General features: G+C 43.0%; 1 protein-coding gene and 1 long non-coding RNA gene across 11 annotated transcripts in view; one reads left to right on the plus strand and one right to left on the minus strand.

The window, feature by feature from the left end:
* Positions 1-7665, minus strand: part of LOC109499636 — a 30789-nt gene extending 23124 nt beyond the window's left edge. Inside the window, exon 1 of the long non-coding RNA XR_006597699.1 lies at positions 3023-7665. This is a non-coding gene — a long non-coding RNA (uncharacterized LOC109499636). The remainder of the gene's footprint in view (positions 1-3022) is intronic.
* The window catches only part of ANKS1A (ankyrin repeat and sterile alpha motif domain containing 1A), a 179342-nt gene that overhangs the window by 85023 nt on the left and 72840 nt on the right, over positions 1-21479 (plus strand). For all 10 annotated transcript variants that reach the window (XM_045057418.1, XM_045057420.1, XM_045057419.1 and 7 more), the window contains 2 exons: positions 3039-3131; positions 7665-7785. In XM_045057418.1, the coding sequence (XP_044913353.1) occupies positions 3039-3131; positions 7665-7785 (214 nt within the window). The remainder of the gene's footprint in view (positions 1-3038; positions 3132-7664; positions 7786-21479) is intronic.

Here is a 21479-nt window from a genome sequence, read left to right on the forward strand (position 1 = left end):
CTCTCTCCCCACCCCACCCCACCCCACCCTGGCCACCCTCCCCCTGCTTGCTCGCTCGCTCTCTCTCTCTCTCTCTCTCTCTCTCTGTCTCTTAAAAAAAATTTTTTTTTTATTACCTTTTTCTCCGTCACAGTTTTCCTCTGAGCCCAAGCCTCAATCAGCAGTCCCATGGGAACTTCCTTCCTACATGGCCAGGCACAATAATTTGAGGTTTTGAGCACCGCACTTTTACTAAACTGGCCATTGCTCTAATAGAATCCCAGTGATTCCCAGCTTGGGGCATATTTCCAGGTGTATATCATTTCTTCCTGTTGGAGAGGCTGACTTTTTCCCTTTTGGTCTAAATTTGCCTTATGACCATTTTGATGAGCCTTTGGCTCCTAGGCGATCTTTGGGTTTTTCAGATGTTCCCTGGGAATGGGCCTGATGCTTCTAAGTGTTCTTTTTCATTAGGCTCCTAGAGTGGTCCTAGAATAGTCCCAGCGTTTCTGCTTGGATTTTGGAAAAGCCCACCAGTCTTGTGGTAGCCCACCAGAGTAGTAGGTATTATCAAGGGCTAATTCAACTCCTTGTGAATGGTGGGAGCACACACATATGCCAAGCACCTCTGGCACGGTGCTTCTGTAGACAGAGCTGGTTGGTCTCACTTTCGCCTTAGGTACAAGGAATTAAGCAAATCCACCTGTGGAGGAAGGCAATGCTTTGTGGCACTTACAGGTGATGCCCATTAGAGGGAGCTAGAGGCTTTACAAGAAGAACACAGGGTTAGGGAAGAAAGCTTTGAATAACCAAGTTCCTGTGGGCTTAGCTGATTTATAGTCTCTTTGTTCCATCCCACTCTAGGAATGTATCCATCGATGGTCTTGCTAAGTAGAAACTGATGCCTCTTGGAGTGCATGCTTTGCCATTTTTCCTTGAGTATGTGGTGACTGTGCCACTACCTTCCTGGCCCTTGGTAATTAACTGTAGCCAAGGGACTGTTCTGCATCTTACACATGCAGTGGATGGTGTGTAAATCAGCTCTGTACTTACAGGTCCCTGGGCCAAAGTTCTCACATTAGAAAAAAGAGGCTGCTGCCTCTCTTTTCTTCCAGTGTCCCTGGTGACCACTTCTTGTGCAAGAGGTGTTCGTATAGTCCTTTCTAGGCTCCTCTAGTCTTGAGAAGGGCTCTAGGATGGGTCCTTTTGGTCGTTGTTGTGTATCATTTTGTTTTTCCACGGGTATTTTTGTCCCAAGGTTGGATAATTGGCGTAGATTACAGGCCTGCTCCTTTTGCTGTTCCCCTCCCTACAAGGTGGCACGTGGAAGGGACCAAGGTTGTTTCTGCACTTCTGGAGTAAAGACGGGTGGGGAAAGCAGGACTCAGTGGGAAATCTCATCTAAAAGCTTTGTTTGGCTTGAAAATACGAACCTGTTTTGAAGTTGTTGCCGTTGGGCATCCATCTGGTTCCAGGGACGGTAGGAATGACTGATTTATGAAGGTAGAATACCAAGTGCTGAAGCACATTTTAACGGAGAGAGATCATGGATGCCAAATGCTAACTGACCCTGGCGGCTCCTGAGACGTGGGAGACCTCGTGCAGACTTCTCTGAGACTCTCCTGTAATTCAACATGTGCCTCCACTCTGACTTTTAAAAAATACTGCTGTTCTAGCAACACAGTGAACTAACGTACAAGCCAGGGAATGAGCCTGCAAGCCAGTTCCCATTTCAGGTTCCCACTCCTTTCCCTGTAGGAATGTTGGTTATGAAACATGATTAGGACTTTGCACTATAAACGATGCTGACAGTAACTGCAGGTACAATGGCGAACCTCTCTTCAGCTTTCTGTCACCAAAGATTGTATGTGTTTCTGAAATTGTCTACCCTCGACCTAACTGATCCCTGCTTCAGGGTGTTTCTTGCTCTAGGGTAGGGATTGGCAAAGTACGGCCCACACATAGCTGCCCATTTTTGTGAATAAAGGTTTATTGGAACACAGCCACATTCTGTTACGTGTTTTCTATGGCTACTTTTGTCCTGCGATGGCAGGGTTGACTGGAAAGCCTAAAATATTTACCGTCAGGCCCTTTAAGAAGGAGCTTGCCAATCCTTGCTCTAGGACAGGTAACTGACAAATATTCCTTTTTTAAATGGGCTGAGATGAAATCGGGTTTTCAAGGGTGCCAGGGTGGCTCAGTCAGTTAAAGTATCCGACTCTTGATTTCAGCTCAGGTTATCATCTCTGGTTGTGAGATAGAGCCCTGTGTCAGGCTCCATGCCGGGCCTCTCCCTCTCCCTCTCCCTCTCTGTCTCCCTCGCCCTCTGCATCTCTCCTGTGTGTACACACGCCCTCCCTCCCCCAGCTCTTTCTCTCTTTCTCTCTCTCTCTCTCTCTCTCTCTCTCTCTCTCTCTGTCAAAGTAAAAAAAAATTTTTTAAAAGAAATAAAGTTTCCATATACTAGTGATACATAATAGTAATCATTGAAGGAGGTGACCAAGGATAAGAGACCAGTTCAGAGCTTTGGGGAATACACCAAAGATTGGAGGTAGCATTAAAGTTTGAGCAGGAATTGGTGTTTTTGTCCTTGATTGCTTTCCTCATTACTTCCTTGGTAGCTTTGGTTTGTTAGAACTCATTGACAAGGTGATTCTCTGGATTTACTATTTCCTCTTTTTGACATAGACTGACAGCTGACTGGTTTTCCTAGGCTAGAGTTTTATTAGTGTTATGAAGGACATTTTCTGGCTAGGCAGTTGTGTGGTTTCAGTGCTGATATTTCTCACTGTGGTCTAGAATATGAAAAAAGTGTATAATCTCTGCTACAGACATCAAAAAGTAAGGAGTGTGCTGACTGAATTTTGTGCTGGGGGTGGGGTGTGTGTGCACATGCAAATACTAAGCTATCTGTTTAAATACTGATCCTTAAGTTTAGTCTCTCGGGGGAGTTCTTTACATTATTCTTTTTCATTTCCAAGGGCTAAGGTAAGAATAAATCAACAAGTTAGGTACTTGAAAAAAGAGATCATGAAATACTTACTTTTTCTCTTCTACAGAGGGAACGTCCACCGCCTCCAGCAAAGCCACCACCTGATGAAGAGGAGGAAGACCGTATAGATAAGAAGTATTTTCCATTGACAGCTTCTGAGGTAGAGGGTTGAGGGTTTATTGCCATCACTGAAGCACGAGGTTTCGGAAGGTCCATCAGTGTGTGCTTAAAGAAGACTGCTTTCTCATTCTCTTAGTGCCTCTTTGGATTAGTACATTTGTATTGTGCACATCAGTAATCTGGAACAAGATCTTTCAAACTCACTTAAGTAGTAAGCAAAGAATTTTAATGGAGCTGTCTGGCAGACAGGCCAGTTACCCATCTGCCTTGCACATTGAAAGTAAACCACGCACAGTTCTCCTGGCTCCAGTATCTACACAGTTTGCCTTTCTGCTTACGTACCTGTGTCATCTTTTGATCCAAAACGTAGACTTTGCCCCTAATCGCTGTCTGTAGACTGCGTCATATTAGCAAGCTTTGGTGACTCTGCCCCAAAGGTCGTCTTTCTGTTTTCACATTTTCCTTCTTCATTTCACATGAAGAATCCACCAGGACAAACATGGGAAATGTCATAAAGGCTCAATTAGAAGAGAAGTAAGATTCATGGAGGTGGGAGGAATCAAAGAAAGAAGGTTATTTGAGAAGACTAGTCCACCTTTTTAAAAAAGAAATCTTATCGTGAGACAAATAGTTGTACCTTCTCATGGGGTTAGTTATATGAAGAAAATCATATTTTCCATGATCTTTCATTTTCAGAATGTCCCTTTAATACTTGCCACCATTCAGAGACCATGTTTATTCAGCACAGATTCAAAGTATTATGTAATTTTGTTATTTTATAGCTCGTTCAATACCCTGTTGTTCTTTCATTTAAAAATCAGGTAATATAAACTAGTCAGTTAAGTCTCATTACTTTATCGCTAGAAGTCAGAGTTAACTTTTTTTATTGTACTGCCACAGACCATCCTATGAGACAGGTTCTTTTATCTAATACGAGCACATGGAACCAGAAGGATGGCTTTAGTTTCACAAAATGTATAAATACAAGGAAGCACTTTTAAGAATGTAAAAGTCAGTGTTGGAAATAGGGGAAGATTTTTATGCTAGGTATAAATTCTGTCCCTGTTTCTTTCTATCCCTTAATTACAAAATGCTTATTATCATGTTTCAAGTAAGAGGTCTCTAGAATTACAGCCTCTAGGGTAATAATACATTGCTAGAAGATAGAAATGCATGGAACAAATCCCTGCATGTTTTTATATAGAGATTTGCTTCATTACTCTCTTTTTATAAGGGAAAACCTGGTAATATGGAGCATATTCAGTTGGGGCTAGGTCTCTATGAATGCCTTAAGCCACCTCTTTAACAAGGACTTGGATTAAAATTCCTAACACCCAAGGATAAGAGCAAGGCTCTTAAAGAAATATTAGATAACAAGGACTTTCTATTCTCCCAGGGCTTTTTAGAGCATATAATTTGTCAATAACGGTGTCAAGAGATAGGGGGAGAAATCTCCATTTCTTTCCTGGGTGGGAGACTCTGAGATACTTCTAGGACTTGCTTCTGAATAGTCTGGAATTCTGGGTCAGTTGGACCACGGCAGTCAGAAGTTAGAAGACCATGAGAACCCTGGCTTTGCTTACTTAGTGATTTTAAGTACCTAAATACAGAGGTGATGTGATATGGGCCATTATCCTTGCGACGATCAAGGCAGATTCTGTTTGTCGTGTGAATGAATAGATGTTCTCCAAAAGTGGACTCTAATCTTCACTATCTTTATTTCTTATACCGCCAAAACTTTACTACCCTACACCTCATATCCTAGGAGGCGCTGGCTCATCATAGTTTAGACTTCTATTTGGCAGGCAATCTGCTTCAGTGTTTGTGTCCTGTTCCTGAGGCTCGTCACTGTGAGATGACCCATAGAAACCTTGGAGGGAAGCTGAGTGTAGCTGGCTCCAGAAGAGCTTATCAGATTAACTACCAGGTCATGAAACTGGCTTCCAGAAATTAAACACATACACATGCACGTGCACACACGCGTTGAGATGTTTTTGCCCCACCAAATGGGCTGCCAGCTGCATCAGACTGACCATGATCTTCTCTATGTTCAGATGTGGGAAACCTTCATGGGAAGTTGCAGCTGCTATGGTATCCCTTCCCAGAAAACTGCCCGCACCCCGGCCGGTCATTTAGTTGGTCACAGTTAGGTGCTGACTGGTAGTAGCTTCTCTCTGCAGCAAAAATGTTGCTTTCCATGTAACAGAGAATACAGCTTTTTGGCTTTGATTTATTGCCAGCCCTAGAAGAAAGGGGAGAAAAGATTAAGGAATAATTGAGTAAAAAGCAGAATCTTTTCTGTTGAAAATCAGTTACTGCCGTATTCGCTGTGACAATCCACTTCTTGAGTGGGAGTTAGGAAGGCTCCAAGAAAAGCAGTCTGTTGCTTTATTTTGAGATTTTAATCCCACAGCTGGCAGGAGCCAGGACTAAGAGGAAGAGATCCCTGTAGAAGTTGTCTGGATGTGAGCAGGGGACTCTCACAAGATATCTGAAGGAAGGAAAGAGTTCCAAATTGGATAGAAAGTCATCCTTCTCAGGAAAAATGAGACCATCTTGGTCCAGAACCAGGGGAAGTGAATTTTATGGTCCTGCCTCTGCTGGTTGCTCTCTGTGTAACTTTGGGCAAGTCCCTAGACCTCTCTGGAAACTGCGGTTTGGGCATCTGCAGAATGAAAGAGCTGGAGCTGGGTGCTCTCTAGCTGTGACTGTAATGGTTCGGGTCCCTCCCAGCTCTAGCACTTGCTGGGTTTTTGCTTCTAGTTGTCATGCCCGGGAGCAGGCACAGAGTGAACGTGGGTCCAGTGGGCCTGATTTTCCACATGGAAGGCATCAGCTGTCCTGCTTGAGAAGAAAGGATAGTATGGGCTGGGCATCCAAGCTGTCAACTACCTTTCAGAGAAGCATGCCTGCGGCTATCTGAGTGCTCTCGCTGTGTCCAGAACACTTACAGACTCAGCTTTCCAGGGCTCCAGCTCAGGGATAGCTGTGGGTGTGTAAACCTGAAGAACCCAAATTCCTGTCTGTAAAGCCTGTGGTATTAAGTTGACACTGTATGAACTGCTTAATGGTCCCTCTTTGTTCCCTTAATTGTGTTCCCACTAAGAGGCAAAAGGAATTAAGCAATACAGGCAAATGGCTCGTTGTAATGAAATAGCTTTTAGCTTCCAGGTGGCTTTCAGTAAGTGGAGGTTCCTGCTGTGCCTAGCAGAATTTCGGAAAGAGACTATCATTCTGCCTTTAGAGTGGCAGCCTTGTTAACAAGCAGGAGCCGCAGTCTCTTGTTTAGTCTGAGGCTCCTGGAATCATTGATGTCTCATTAGGCCGTAACGCAGTGAGCTATATCTCCAAGAAGCAAAACCGTGATGAATCACAAACCTGGTTCATTTCCAGTGAGCTGTGGGACATGCCTGAAGGAGAGGCTTCTGCATGTGCCAAAGAGTCACATTCGTAGGGTACCGTTGTTTGTTAGGCGGACGTGGGAATCCCTCTGAACCCCTCTGTTCATAATATATCACTTCTAGCCAAACTGCTCAAGGGGACATTTTGTGCTTTGCCTTGCTCTCACAATAGCTGATACGTGATTATTCTTAATTTGCCTATGAAACACATTGGATTCTTACGACAGATGAGGCAGAATTGTCCTCTAAATCGAGGATCTCCATTCCCTCTCTCAGTGTGACTGTAGCACTGATGATGGTGTTTCTGGCTCGATGTGAGGAGGGAGTGTGGCTCCTTGGGTGCCATGACCAGCTGTGGCCACAAGGCCCTCAGCTGCCTAGACCCGCCTGGCAGGTGTAGGAGCCAGCGCTGGGCCAATTCTCTTAGCAGAGACGCTTGGCTGCCTGGGTCAGGGATTTCCCCATAGACAGAGCTGCTTTTTCTGCACTGAAATTCATACTGCCTAGCCACTTGACTCTTTTCAGAACAGAGATGGGTGGCATTAGTTGAAACTTGTATTACCATAAAGGCAGTAGGAAGCCGGCTTTTGAGAGAAACTTCCCCGTAACCCCCAGGACCTGCGGAGAAAGGCTCACAAAAATAGAGAAGAACCAATAGAGCACTTTGTTTCTAGTTTCTAGTAAGGGGCAGTCATTCAGGGTCAGTCAGAAGTCATCTGATTCCCTCCTGAGACGGTGGGAAGGATTCCAGCCTTGGGGTAGTATGTGTGCATATTAAGAAAGAATTGTGGAGAAAGGAGGCTTTTGTGATGCACCATAGCTAAAAACGGCTTGGAAGCTACTATCCACCCCAAAGAAACCATGCAGAGTACTGTTATGATGGGAGAGGCAAGAGAAGGAAGGATCTTGGATTTTATTAATGGCTTTTTGAAGGATATAATGAGGTAAGGAAAGGGGAGTGTTTTAATCAAAGGCCATTGAGATTTGAGGTGCAGGTGCATATCCAGAAAAGCAGTTGTGGTTTCACGTGACACTGAGTTATTTACTTCTCTTCCCACCCCCCCTTCTTCCTCTCCGGTGAAAAAGGAGCCAGGGATCTTGAATTTGTTCAACATAATCTGCCTTGGTATTAGCCACCCACATGAGAAGTTCTGTGGTGTCTTCTCTCTTAGGTCTTGGCCATGAGACCCTGGATTCAGGGAAGTGCAGCCAGGGAAGAGGATGAGCATCCTTATGAGCTCTTGTTAACAGCAGAAACAAAGAAGCTGGTATCCATGGATGGAAGACCAAAAGGTACACCCCCACCCCCCCCCACCCCCCCGCTCCCATCAGAGACAACCTTGAAAGGGTTTTTTAAAGTTTGTGATCCTGAGTGGAAGGAGAGGATGATGTTCCTTGGGAGGAGGGAGCTGGGTGTCATAGCAGTTGGGGGTGGTGGGTGTTGATTATGAGCTTTCATTGTCAATGCCCTGTGTTAGGTAGAGTTGGCTCACCACCCTTCAGCACGCGAAGCAAGGAGGTGGTTAGGTCAGACCAGGTAAGAACCGTGGAAGGAGAAGTGGCCCGCAGCGTAACGGAGCTTGATTTGGGGTATCCAGTCATAAACCCTCAAGTTAAGGCTGTGGAAAAACAAGCCCAACAAGTCAGTCCCTTTGGGGGCAGGCTGACGGCACAGGCTCTGCTTTGAGTCCTGACCTCACAGTGAGACGCTCCTGGGGAGGGGCCCGTGATTGGCTGCCACCCGGTAACTAGAGTGCTCTGTCGCCTTGGCCTACTTTCATTGCCTCTGCAAAATTCCGTCTCCTCCGTGAGGGAGTGAGTGCCGCAGGACGGACAGCCAGGCAGACGATGTAAACGCGGTCACGACAGGGGTGAGCGCACTGCTGGAGAGTGTGTGACAGCCTCGTTCTAAGGAAGAACAAGAAGGGGCAGTGCCATTCCCCCTGCAGTTGGAAGGAACTTCTGTGGCCTCTCCCAGCTCTTTCTAGCTCTCAGGTACTAGGTCCTTCGTGGGGTATTATTTGTGCCTCCTTTCAATGCTAAGACAGTCACGCTTCCGGTAAGGATGGGGGTTGCAATGGTTTGTTTGGAACTGCCCTCTGCTGGGCCTGTCAGAGGGTAGGGGGTGGCAAAGAGGACATGTGCGTATGTGTATGACGTGGTAGACCTTGTTTTTAATGGTCCTGTTTAAGAGGTTTCTCTTCCAGCATGCAGAAACTTTGTGGTCATTTTTATAGTGGTTGTTTTGTTTTGTTTTTTTATCGTTTCCATTTGGAGCTTTAAAAAAAAAGTTATAATTTAAATACAATAAACTGCCCCTTTTGTGTACAGTTCCGTGAAGTCTGACAAATACAGTTATATAACTGCCACCACATTCAAGATAGAGAATGGCTTTATCACACCAGAAACTCCCTTGTGTCCCTTTATAGCCAGTCCCGCACCCCTCCCTTACCTCTGGCAACCGCTACTTTTATGTCTGTTCCAAGAATTTTGCCTTTTCCAGAATGTCCTATAAATGGGAAGCCTGCAGTATGTACCCTTTGAGTCAGGCCCCTTTCACTTAGCGTAATTTCACTCGAGAGTCATCCATGTTGTTGTGTGTACCAGTAACTTGTTACTTTTCATTCCCAAGTAGTATTCCATTGTGTGGATGCACCACAGTTTATGCATTCTCCAGTTGAGAGGCATTTGGGTCATTTATAGTCCTTGGCGATTACAAATCAAACTACTATGAACATTTGCATACAAGTTTTTGTATGAATGTCGGTTTCATTTCTCTTGGGAAAACACTAGAAATGGAATTGCTGGGTTCTAGTTGAATTATATGCTGCACTTGGTAAGAAACTGCCACACTGTGTTCCAGAGTGCTTATACCGTTTTGGTTTTCCATCAGAGTTACAGTTGCTATGTCTCCTCCCAGCACTTAATATTGTCAGGTTTTCAGAATTATAGTCCTTCTAATAGGGTGCCTAGTGATATTTCATTATGGATCTAATTTGCATTCCCCTAATGACTCATGAAGTGAACACCTATTAATGTGATTATTTGCCATCCATATGGCTAATAAAGTGTCTGTTCAACTCTTGCTCTTTAAAAAAAAGGGGGGGGGTTGTTTGTGTTCTTATGGAGTGGTGAGAGTTCTTTGTATGTTTTGCATACTATTTATCAGATATATGATTTTCTCCTAGTCTGTGGTTTCTCTCTTTATTCCCTTAACAGTGTCTTTTGAAGAGCAGAGGCTCTCATTTTTGATGAAGTTCAATGTGGATAAGTGGATAAGGTCACAACTATTTTCTCCTATATTTTCTTCTAGAAATGTTGTGAGTTTAGGTATACGTTTAGATCTGTGACCCATTTTGAGTTAATTTTTGAATATGGTGTGCGGTATGCTTCAAAATTCATTTTTTTGCACATAGATATCCAGTTATTTCAGCATGATGTGTTGAAGACCATCCTTGTTGCCTTTGTCATGTTGTTATTCTTGTTCAGAATTGTTTTAGATATTCTAGTTCCTCTATCTTTCAATACAAAAATTTAGAGTGAGCTGGTTCATTTCTACAAAACATCCTGCTGGATTTTTATTGGGGTTGTGTTGAATCTATATGACAGTCTGGGGGAGCTATCTTAACTGTATTGAGTCTTCTAATCACATTGGTGCATTTTTAATTAAAACATATAGAGCAAGTGGAGTAGAGCACCAATGAGTTCTCAGCTGTTTAATAATAAATCATACTGAAATTAACCCTTAAAAAGCAAGTAATTAATGTAATGCTCTGTTTCAAACTGGTTCTCAAGGAAGCATTTTTAGTGTCGAGGAGGAAGGAGATTATAATTCTTTCTCTCTTTCAGAGGCTTGATCTGGACCCACTATAAGATAGCTGCTCAGCCTTTGGAAGGAAGAAAATGAGAAAGTCAGACAGACTTCATAAATGGGGACTGATCTCCTTGGCTGACAAATGCAAGAATTTTCTTTTTTCTTTTCTTTTCTTTTCTTTTCTTTTCTTTTCTTTTCTTTTCTTTTCTTTTCTTTTCTTTTCTTTTCTTTTTTCTTTTCTTTTCTTTTCTTTTTTCTTTTCTTTTCTCTTTCTTTCTTTCTTTCTTTCTTTCTTTCTTTCTTTCTTTCTTTCTTTCTTTCTTTCTTAAGTTTATGTATTTATTTGAGAGAGAGAGACAGTGAGAGTGGGGAGATGCAGAGAGAAAAGGAGAGAGAGAGAGAATCCCAATCAAGCTCCACACTGCCAGTGCAGAGCCCAACACGGGGCTCGAACTCTTGAAACCGTGAGCCAAAACCAAGAGCTGGACGCTCAACCACTCAACTGACTGAGACACCAAGGTGCCCCAAATGCAGGAATTTTCTATCCCAACTCAAGAGAGATCTCTAGGTTAAGGAGGAAACTGCCACGGAGGACTTAAGACCTCCCATCTACTCCTCCTTTGCTTTGGTTTCTTTTAGTTCTGCAATACTGGGCTAACTGTTAAAAGAGTGGGTGGTGCGGGAAGCAGATTTAATTGAACCACAGCCTGTGGGGTGTGCCTGCCTCCAGGCGAGCTGCTTGGATCACTCAAAGAGCTTTCAGACAAAGGAGTTGAGGCATTAAATATGAAAATGGGCTCTGCCAGTTTCTCTGTAGCCTGGGAGCAATGCTTGCTAAAGTTGGTAAATGTGAGGCAAGTCTGCAGATTAGATCATGGATTAATACATAGTCAGTCTTTTCTGCTTTTCCACTAAGGTCCTTATCTTAGGCAGCTTTTAGAAATTAATTCATCAGTTCTGAAAAGGCCATGCTAATGAGACTACCAGAGCTTTCAGCCCTCCTTACTATAATTCAAGAAACTACAGTATGAGGGATGGGATGGGAGATTGTTTACATTGCATTTTAAGAGTGTATTTGTATTAGCTCACAGGAAAAAAAAATTCAAAAAATATAGAAGTGAATACAAGTAAAATGGTCAAGTCTTCTCACCTCTCGGCTACTCACAGTTGCTGGAGATGTCCACAGTTTGAAAGTGTAGTGTCAACTTAAGGTCCTTTGCTGTCTTTATTTAAAAAAAAAAAAAAAAAAAAGTGACTATGTGAGATTGTTTTGTTTGTTTTTAACATAAAATGTATTTTACAAACTGTTTTGCACACTTGTTTATTTGTTTTTAATTTATCTTGTCTATAGATCATGGGTACAATTTTGTTTTAGTTCTTAAAGATCTGCCTTACCTTATTCTTTTTTAATGGTTGTTAAATATCCCACGGCTAATTTTTCCATTCTCTAGTAGATGGATATTGATGTTGCTTCCAGTATTTCTCTGTTATAAATTAAGCTGGTGTGGACATTCTATACACATATTCTTACATGCTTATAAGAGTATTTCTTAAAAGGCATTGATAGAAAGTAGAATTAGGCAGCCAGAGTGCAGGTACCTGTCTAGATCTAACTGGTGGAGCTGAATTGCCCTGCTTGATTGTTTATGAGCATACACTTTCCCATTCTTTTGCCAACTTGGGATATTAATACTCTTGAATGTTTTTCACCATGGTAAGCCAAAAAAGTGTCCTTTGTATTTGGCCTTTGTGTGATCTAGTGAAATTGAGCATCTTGTTTATTAGTGTTATATAGTCTGTGAGTGGCCTATCTTTTTTTTTCTTTCTTATTTTTCTACTTAGAAATTAATTAACGGTACCAGAAACATTTCATATAAATACTGGTAATATTTGGCCAAAGTGATACTCAGGAGAAAGTTTATATTCTTCAATTTGTTATAAAAAAAGAAAGACTAAAACTTAACCAAAAGAAAGTAACAGAGAGGAATAAAGATAAAAGCAGATAGTATACTTCACGTACTTCATGGTATGTGTGTTACATTTCAGTTAGTTAAAGAAAAAAATAAAAGTAGAAATAAGGAAGTTTAAAAAAAATAGACTTGACCATTACAGTGAAAACTTTTTTTTTTTAAAGATCTCTGACAATTCTGATCAAGAAAAGAGGAAAAAACACAACATGTAGGAATAGTATAAAGAACATATATAAGCACAGATTTAGAGAATTTTAAAATAATAAGAGAATTTCTAGGAATAAAATTTTGTGGTTAGTTAGGTTGCTGCCATCCCCCTAGGATGAATTGTCTGGGACCCTTAATGGTCCGTCACAATGACTGGTTGAGGTGGGGTTTCCAGTAGCATTTAGTGCTTGATGACTAAGCATCTTGATGACAAGGTATGCATGATAATCTGGTAGTTGTAGATTACCATTTATGTCTGTAGATATAACAAAAACTGACAGAAGTAGAAAGCAGCCAATGAAGCAGAAAACTCATCCCTCTACAAAGGCACTAGGCCCAGATGGTTTTATGGTAGTTTTATGCAGCTAGGTATTCCTCTGTTATTTAAGTGATTTCCAACATAGAAGTCTTCTGAAATCCTTATTCAGGGCTAGCATAACTAGCAACGAGAGCATGTTTCCAGTTTCATGTGGTATAGTCATTTATTTCTCTTTAGCATTTAACTCTTTGCCCACTGGGCACTCTGGACATACTGTTCTGAGAAACTGGACAACCTTCCAGGTTTGATAGCAAGTGGGAAAGTAGCCAAGAGCTCTAAAAATCATTGTTCTCTGTGGTGCTTTCTGCAGCATCCACTGATAGTGCTTAGGTCTAGGTGAAGTGGTTACTTAGCTTAGGACAGTGATGAATGATTAACTGAAGACAGTGATACATGTGGACTCTTTGGCACGCAGCTGCACTCTGAGGTTTTTTAGATGGAAGTAAGTCAATATTCCTGAGAGCCATGCGTTTAGATCTAAGTGAAGTTTGTGCATGAGCACGAAGACCTTAATCCTCTTGGAGGGGAGGAAAATGTTATTTTAGCTTCTCCCTCTACTCCCATGTCCCAAGCGCTGCCAGTTCCTGAGCCTTTAGAGAATTCATAGTATAAGCCTTGGCTTTTCCCTTTGCCAGCTTGGGATTCTCAGGTATGCTTCCATCTGTGTCCCATTTTTATATTTGGTTTAGTAAGACTTCAGGAAGAAGAGTAAGTTGGTACCTGTATTCAATCCACCATCTTTACCTGGAAGCCCATGCTAGCTTTTCATGGTAGATTCCCAGGAGTAAGTTTGGATGCTTTTTCCAAATGCAAAGTATGTATATATACATATTTATGTGTGTATGAGACAGTTTAATAATTAAGCCTTATCTTTAGCAGCTTCCTCGTCTCTCACCTTCTTCCATTAGAGGAGCTTCTGCCAAAAGCCCTACTGTTACAACTGCCTTGCTCTTATCAATTTCTATTTCTGAGTTGGAATAGTTTGCTTTTCTTTCCATTGCAAAACAAGTCCAAGCCTTGTGAGGTATATACATCTGTATTTTCTTCCATAAAATGTATCGACAGCCATTTATATACATATGTATATGTGAGGCATACGTAAAATACACGAAAGGGCAGAATATGTTAAATTTTTATAGATTGGTGTAAAGTAATTTTGGAATTCAAAAGATGGATAAATTATGTTAGTGCAGGAGATCAGGAAGACTTTATGAAGGAAGTAGCATTTGAGCTAAACCCCAGAATAGAGAATTCTATTTAGTAGGCAGAAGTAAGGAGGAAGGAGAGGGTCTTCCAGCCAGAGGGAGTGGCGTAAACAAGAGTAAAATATTAGGAGATGATAGAGCTCGTGTTTGGAGAATGGTAAGTAATCTAGTTTGGCTCAAACAAAGAACTGGTTATGTAGAGTATTGGATCTCAAATGTCAGTCATTATTACAAAGATAGTGCAGTGTTGTTGAAGCTTTTCGAGTAAGATGGCAGGATTGAAGCCATGCTTTACATATGTATAATTGTGGACTCTTTGATTGCAGTTGGGAGAGACTAGAGGCAGGAATATCCTGAAGTCAAGAGACTTCAAGGAATCTCTTGAAGGAAATTAGGCTCTGAGCTAATAGTAGGAAGTGATAGGAAGGAAGGGTATGGATGGTGGAGGTATTGAGGAGGTAGAATTAACGGGACCTTACAATCAAATGTGGAAGAATCAGGAAGAGGGGGTATTCATGATGATTCTTAGGTGTTGAACCTGGTTATTTGGGAAAATATGATGCACCTAACAGAAATAGGGGCTCAAGGAGGGACATGTTTGAAGGAAGATGTTAAGTTCAGTTTTGCATATGTTAAGGATATTAAAGATAATGAATATTGGAAAAGATACCCCATAAATAACTTAGAAATGTAGGTCTAGTGTTCAAGAGAGATAGAAAGATTAGAAATGCAGATTCAGGGATCATCCAAGTTGAGGTGGTGGTTAACATAAAAGATAATCAGTTGCTGAGGGAAAAACTAGAGAGATTGAAGAAGTCAAGAAGGAAGATAACCAGGATAATGCAGTGTCATAGAAGCCAAGGCTGAATGTGATGAAAACCCCAAAATAACTGTTGTTTAAATAAGACAGAAGTCCAGAGGTAAGAAGTCCAGGGCTAGCGTGACAGTTCATGATGCTCAAGAAACCAGTCTCTTTCTGTCATCATGGTTCAAGATGACTATTCAAGTTCAAGCTGTCAGCATAGGAAGAAAGAAAAGGAGAGAACTCCTTTTAGATAGTTCTCAAAAGTTGCACTTTCTCTTAGAACCCGTTGGCTGGAATTTGGTCATGTGACTATACCTAACTACAAAGAAGATGGGAAATGTAGTCTTTAATGTAGGTGGTTTGACCCAATCCAAAAAAACCCCATGACCGAGCAGGAAGGGGAGAGTGGGTACCAGGGATAACTGGTAAACTGTGTCACATGATAATAGAAAGAGCTAGAAGCAATGAAGACTAGAAAAAGGCTTCAGCAGTTAGAAGGCTATTGGTAAAATTCAAGATGGGGAGATACTTCCCTGAGGTAGGTGGGAAGAGATCAAATTATCCCCAAGGTTTGACATGTGTGGTATTGAGAACAGGTAAGGAAGTTTGTCTGATCTAAGTCTTCTCAGGAAATTGATGTCATTACCCAAGAGTATAGGTGCTGTGGGAAAGATGACAGTCTAAAAAGAGTGGGAGAAATGAGGAATCAATCTTATGGTGATACCACAGTTTTCAAGAGATGAATAAAAGGGTAGCTAGGCTTGGTAGTAAACTTGGATTCTTGCTCTACCACTTACTGGTTGGTGACCTTGAGGAGTCATTTAACTTCTTTAAGCTTCATTTTCTCCATGTAAAGTAGGGATTCAAATTCTTACCCCGTGGTTGTGAATATTAGAAAAGAAAGTGTTTAGCAGCATGTCTAGCATAGAATAACTAGCACCTAATACACTGTAGCTATTGGAAGCCAGCTGAGGACTCAGTTGTTTCTTGAGTATTCAACAGGGCTCAACATTCCAGCAACTGGAGGAGAGAAAGCAAATGGTTGTGAATACCCAGTGCTGGAACTGGCAGCAGATCAAGGGAAATAGAGACAGCAAGTGTGCTGTTAAATTAGGCACGGTTAAGTATCATGGCTGGTTGGAAACTGATCCAAGCAGAGCTGGTGTATTAAATAGGGAAGTTTGAGGGGCCACAGAGAGGGGACAGACTCTTCAAGAGGAGTTTAAGGAAATGGGGGAGATGTCAGGTAATCAGGACCAAGTCAAAGTAGAATAGTCTGAGTCCCAAAGCTGGGCTGTACCTGTGGGTGCTGCAGTGAGTGGAGGTTCCTGACCTGAAAGTTTTTCCCCCACTGTGCTGGCACACATCACCCTGACCTGAACTTGTAGAACGACAGGACCTTCTCTGGCATATGAGTTTTATTCTATCTAGAGTATAGGGCCACTTAGAAGAAACCAGTCTCCTTTGCAGAGTCGAGAGAAAGGAAACCAGCCTCTGGGTGCAGTGTTAGCATGAAGAGCAGTTCGGAAATGGTTGTAAATGAAAAATGATGATAATGATAGCTACCATTTAATGAATGCTGCTTATGGGCGGCCATGTGCTGAGTTCATCTACACTGATTAGGTCATTGTATATCTCATGACAAATCTTCCGGGTAGGGGCTATTTTTATCACTGTTTAATAGATGAGAAAGAAGTTTGGTGTTAGAGCTGGGTCTTAAGCCCCAGTCTAGCTGAATCCAAAAAGCCCGTTTAACCATGAGGTTAAATCATTTCATCCAGAGCCCTGCTGCTATTCACGTTCTTAGCATCATAGAACTAGAAGGGAACTTAATTCATCTAATCAGTGTCAAATCATACTAAATGTCAAAGCCCTAGACAATGCATTTACAGCCATTCATTTTTTAAAAAAAGACCCAGGGAGGGACTATAACTTGGACCTCCTGAATCCCAGTCCAGGTCTCTTTCTGTTTCTCTGATTGCCGTGGACCAGAGAATGGATGCTAGGTCTACTTGTCTTATCAGATCATAGTCGCCAGCAAGTCCCTGCATAACCTAGTCGGCACCTTCCTTCTGAGGAAAACACGGTGGCTCTCCAAAAGTAGCCAAGGACTTAGGAGTTCTCCTGGGCACGCCCAGTTCCTGGTGCTCACCATAGCCACTGGGCAATTGGAGGGTTCCAATCCTAACGGAAACGAAGAAGGCACAACAGTCTGGGTAGCCAAAGTAACCTTCTTCTCTGTGTCCGAGGGTTGATTTGACTTAGCAAGTTCTCACACACGCTGCATTTTTTTGCCCTAATTTAAACAGACGGAGGTGGGAGGGGGGCGATTGAAAAATGTGTAAATGTTAAAATGTTATTGTTCAAAAGCCCTTGAGATCCCCCGTGGATCATCATAGTAATTAAAATGCAGCACAGAAGACCCCTTGCTTCAGCGGCTCACAGGGTAAAAGGAAAATGAACACCCAGAATGAATAAAGATTGAAAGTTGAAGGGGCTGGGAATTAGCATGCTGCTGTGTGCTACTCAATAGAGCAGATGGCCTTGATATATGGGGAGAGTAAGGAAACAGCTGTCCCTGTGTCCTAGCCCCTTGTCTCTCTCCTAGAAGGACAGGTTGAAGGGATGGCTGAAGGCAGTATGGGAGGAGGAGTGGAAGCTGTGTAGTTTTTTTGTTTTGTTTGTTTTTTGAGAGAGTGCGCGCATGCGCGCACACACAGCAGGAACGAGCCAGGGAGGGGCAGAAAGAGAGGAAGAGAATGTTAAGCAAGCTCCACGCCCAGCGTGGAGCCCCACACAGGGCTCGATCTCATGACCGTGAGATCATGACCTGTGCTGAAATCGAGTTGGAGCCCAGGCGCCCCAGAAGCTGCATAGTTCTAAGGTGGGAGCGCAGTGATTCCCAGTCAGGGAAAGCCTAAGGCCTGAGGATTCTCTTCTGCGAGTCTGAAAGTCTGTGAGTGCCCAGGCACCGAGGTTCCTGTCTCTGCTTTTTCTAATGTATTTCCACTAAACTTTAAGCCTATCAAGACCTTACTTCTCCTTCAACGCCCTGCTCAAAAGCTACATCTTCTGAGAATCCTTCTGGCTGAAAGCAATCACACTTTCCTTTCTGCTCACTGTGCATTTGGTTTATGCATCTGTTAATTTTCGTCTGGAATTCTAGTCACTTGTGCATATGCTAGTTTCTTTGGATAGCTGGTAAGCCCGTTGAGCACACTCAGTGTCTTCATCTTTTTTATCTCTTGGGTGGCCCGTGAAGACAAACATTTTGCATGTGCTTATTGATGGAATGGGTGGTTACAGCCACAGTTCTGGGGCCTGTATCTCACTTCAGCCCTTCTTGCTCTATTACCTTCTGTCCCTTCCTTCTGCTGTCGAGAGTTGTAAGGATGATGAAGGCAATGGATGTTTGTATGTGTCACGTACGCTGTCTTTGGTGAGCTTTTGCACAAACCTACGAGGAACAGACAAGTTATTGGTCTCATCTGTGAGCAAAATATGTTGTAATGGATCCTGTGCGGAGAATAATAAGAATTGTTAATATCTATTGAGGGCTGGCATGTGCCAAATGTGGTGCTGGGTGCTTTACACGTATAATTCTCACAACAATCCTAGGAAGTACGTACTATTATGATTCCAAAATTATAGGTGAGAATACTGGGCACAGAGAAGTTAAGTAATTTGCTCACTCTCTGGCTCATGATCAGTGCCTTATATTAACATTATATTAACACATTATATTAATGCCCTAAGAGACCCAATATTATCCTGACTTTACAGAAGGAAAGGACCTCTGAGTAGTTCTTTTCCTACCTGTTGATTTTGCCAGGAAATCTAGCTTATCCTTGGATATAGTTTTTTATGGGGCTTATTAAGATCCTGAAGGTCTTAGATCTTGACAAGCTTTTCAAATACCAAGGTGTCTTTCCTAGGGAATTGCCTGGGTAAGTCATGTAATTATAAGAATCCCTTTCTGTGATTTCTTATACCCCATAAAGTATTGGTAGATTGTATTTTCTCTAATGGGATTATGACCCTCAGAAATTCTTCCTCTTCACATATTTCCTCCTTCCATAAGTTTCCATTCCTTCTTTCTGCCCACTTCCTTCCCCCGGCATCTGTCTGGTATTGAGCTCTTGGCATCTGTCTCTCTTTCTTCATTGATGGCTAGCATGAATGGGTGGCTGTTAGACAGAGCCTTCATTGTCAGCTCCCACAGCAACAGAACATTCTCTGCAGCCTGGGTTCTGAGGTCCACCCAGGCAGTGTGAGCCAGGCTAACTCCCAGTTCTGGACTCTGGTTTTCCTTTGTCATTGAACTCCCCTCCCTCCCCAAAATATTGTTAAATAAGGAGCTAGATGCTGATACAAAGGAATAGAAGCCTGTGTTCCTGTTACCAAAGTCCTCTTTTGTATTCAAATGCAGTCAGAGGAACATTGCACCTTGGGCCGGAATCTGTAGGAAATTGGCCACTAGGGTAGGGTCCCAGAGGTAGCAATTTTGACTCTCCCCATCAGCCTCTTCTAGGAAGTGCTGTTGGTTTGAACCCCCGTAAGATGGTTGCGTGTCATCTTCTCTGGCCCCACTGCACAACACTACGGGGCAGCCTTGTTCATGCTTCCAGTTGTCATATGTGGAATTCATAGCCCTAAAGTCATGGCTTCCTGGGGCTAAGTTAAGCTGGATGGAACTCTTACATATGCAGCATTTCTTCTTCCCTAGAGAAAAGATTCAAGTTGTTCAGTGCTCTGGACCTGACCTTTGGGATATAGAGTTTGTGAGTTAGGGGTGTGAAAATCCTGAAGCAGTCAAGTGTAGAGGAAGGAGATGCCAAAGTTCATACTTCTGGGCTCCTGTGGATAAGTAATCGGAGCCATAAAGTGGAACTAATTGGCTGCCCCCTTGAAGCTTCTGCAGGCTTGCCAAAAGCTGAACAGACTGTGGAGACTGAACCATTCTTCTGGAGAAAGTGGGGTGAATGGAACCATGTCCCCACTCAGACCTCAGGGCAATGGGCTCACTATGAGAACTGGTTGTTGGGACCCCTCCTTAAAGGCTGCGTTGGAAGAGCCAGCATTGCGGGACACTTGGCATTGCCGGTGAAGACTCTGTTTTAGTGCATCATGTTTATAAACTCCCCTCCTCACCTGACGACCCTGTTCAGTTGTGGAACTGAGCTTCAAGAAGGGGCCTTGGGCTACAGGCAGGCTGGTGAAGGAGCGTGGGTGCTATGCAGGCAGTAGCAGGAGAGGCACCCAGGCAGGGATCTGCAGCAGCCCCTGAGGAGGAGAAGTTTGCCATCAGAGCATGGTGGAGACTTGGATTGTCATCACCGTTGTTGCATAAAAAGGATTTTTAAGGACCAGGCAGTCCATCCTACTTATTTTAGATACTGAAGCCCAGCAGGATGAGATCAGTGCCAAGGCCACACAGCTAGAGAACAGCATAGCCAGAACCAGAGCCAGGTGATCAGAAAAGCCTAGGTTAAAGTCTTCTCCCCCACCACCTTGGACAAAACCACCAAAGGCCCAAGGGCCTTGGATTTCTCATCTGTAAAAATATTTGACCTTGCCCCTTCAAGTTCTAAGATTCTCTGATCTCACAAACAGTACTTGGGAGCTTTGGGCAGACTACGGAATCATTTGGTATCTGTGCCGTAGATTCCACTTACGGAGCAGATAACGTTGAATATTAGCTTAGGAATGTGAGCTAGTACTGGGCACAGGGCTGCTGATGTGGGTGAAAATCCCTAATGGGTGAGAGTTCACACAGGGCGAGCCCCTTGGGTGTCCCAGTGTGATCCTGGCGTGGGACTCTGATTTGGTCAATTATTTATGCCACTTCAGGGCAGAGGCATTTGATATCTTGGGTGAGTATACAGTAGTAGTTGGCCTCCTGAGCTAGTAGTGTCAGATTTTGGGGATGTTGGGGAGGTCTTGAGAGAGCTGCAAATATCTCTTGGCATTGACAAATTAGACCGTTTTGTTTTCAGTGGATCAACTGAGGTTAAACTTAAACAAATAGGAGCAGCTGGGAGGCTTTGGAAGGAGTGAGATGTGCACATTCTCAAAAAAAAAAAAAAAAAAAAAAAAAAAGAACAGAAAAGTCTCTGCTCCCTGAGGAAGGAAGGATGAGGCGTGGAACCCTGAACAGCCCCCTGTGAGGAAGGAAGCAGTTACTTCTCTGCTGTTTTGTTTTGCATGTTCCCTTAAAGAATTCCAGAAGTTGCAGGTTGTAGATCATGACCTCCGTTTTTTTTTCCCCTCTGTTGCTGCTTGCCAGAGGAAGGGAGGGCGGGCGGCTCTAAATAACACTTTGGCCTTTATGGAAATGTATCAGATGTTCCAGGAGTGAGTCTCGCCTGCTCGCTGGCTCTCTCTCTCTCTTTCTTTCTCACTTTTACTCCGTGTTTGCTCTCTGTCCCTTACTCGTGTCCTTTCTGTAGGATATAGTCAGCACTGTTAGCCTTATATAGCAAGGTCTGGTCGTTAATGTTAACAGAGACCTAGCAACAGGGAGGGCTGCCAGATAGCATTAATCAGGCCAGTGTTTGGAATTTCATAAATGCTCCGACTTTGGGTACAAATTGAACATTAAGAACAATACGAAACTGTTTTCTTCCTTCCCCTCTCTTCTTCTCTCCCTCTGTCCTCTCTCCAGCCC

The sequence above is a fragment of the Felis catus genome, chromosome B2 (genome assembly GCF_018350175.1).
Source record: "Felis catus isolate Fca126 chromosome B2, F.catus_Fca126_mat1.0, whole genome shotgun sequence".
NCBI classification, from domain to species: domain Eukaryota; kingdom Metazoa; phylum Chordata; class Mammalia; order Carnivora; family Felidae; genus Felis; species Felis catus.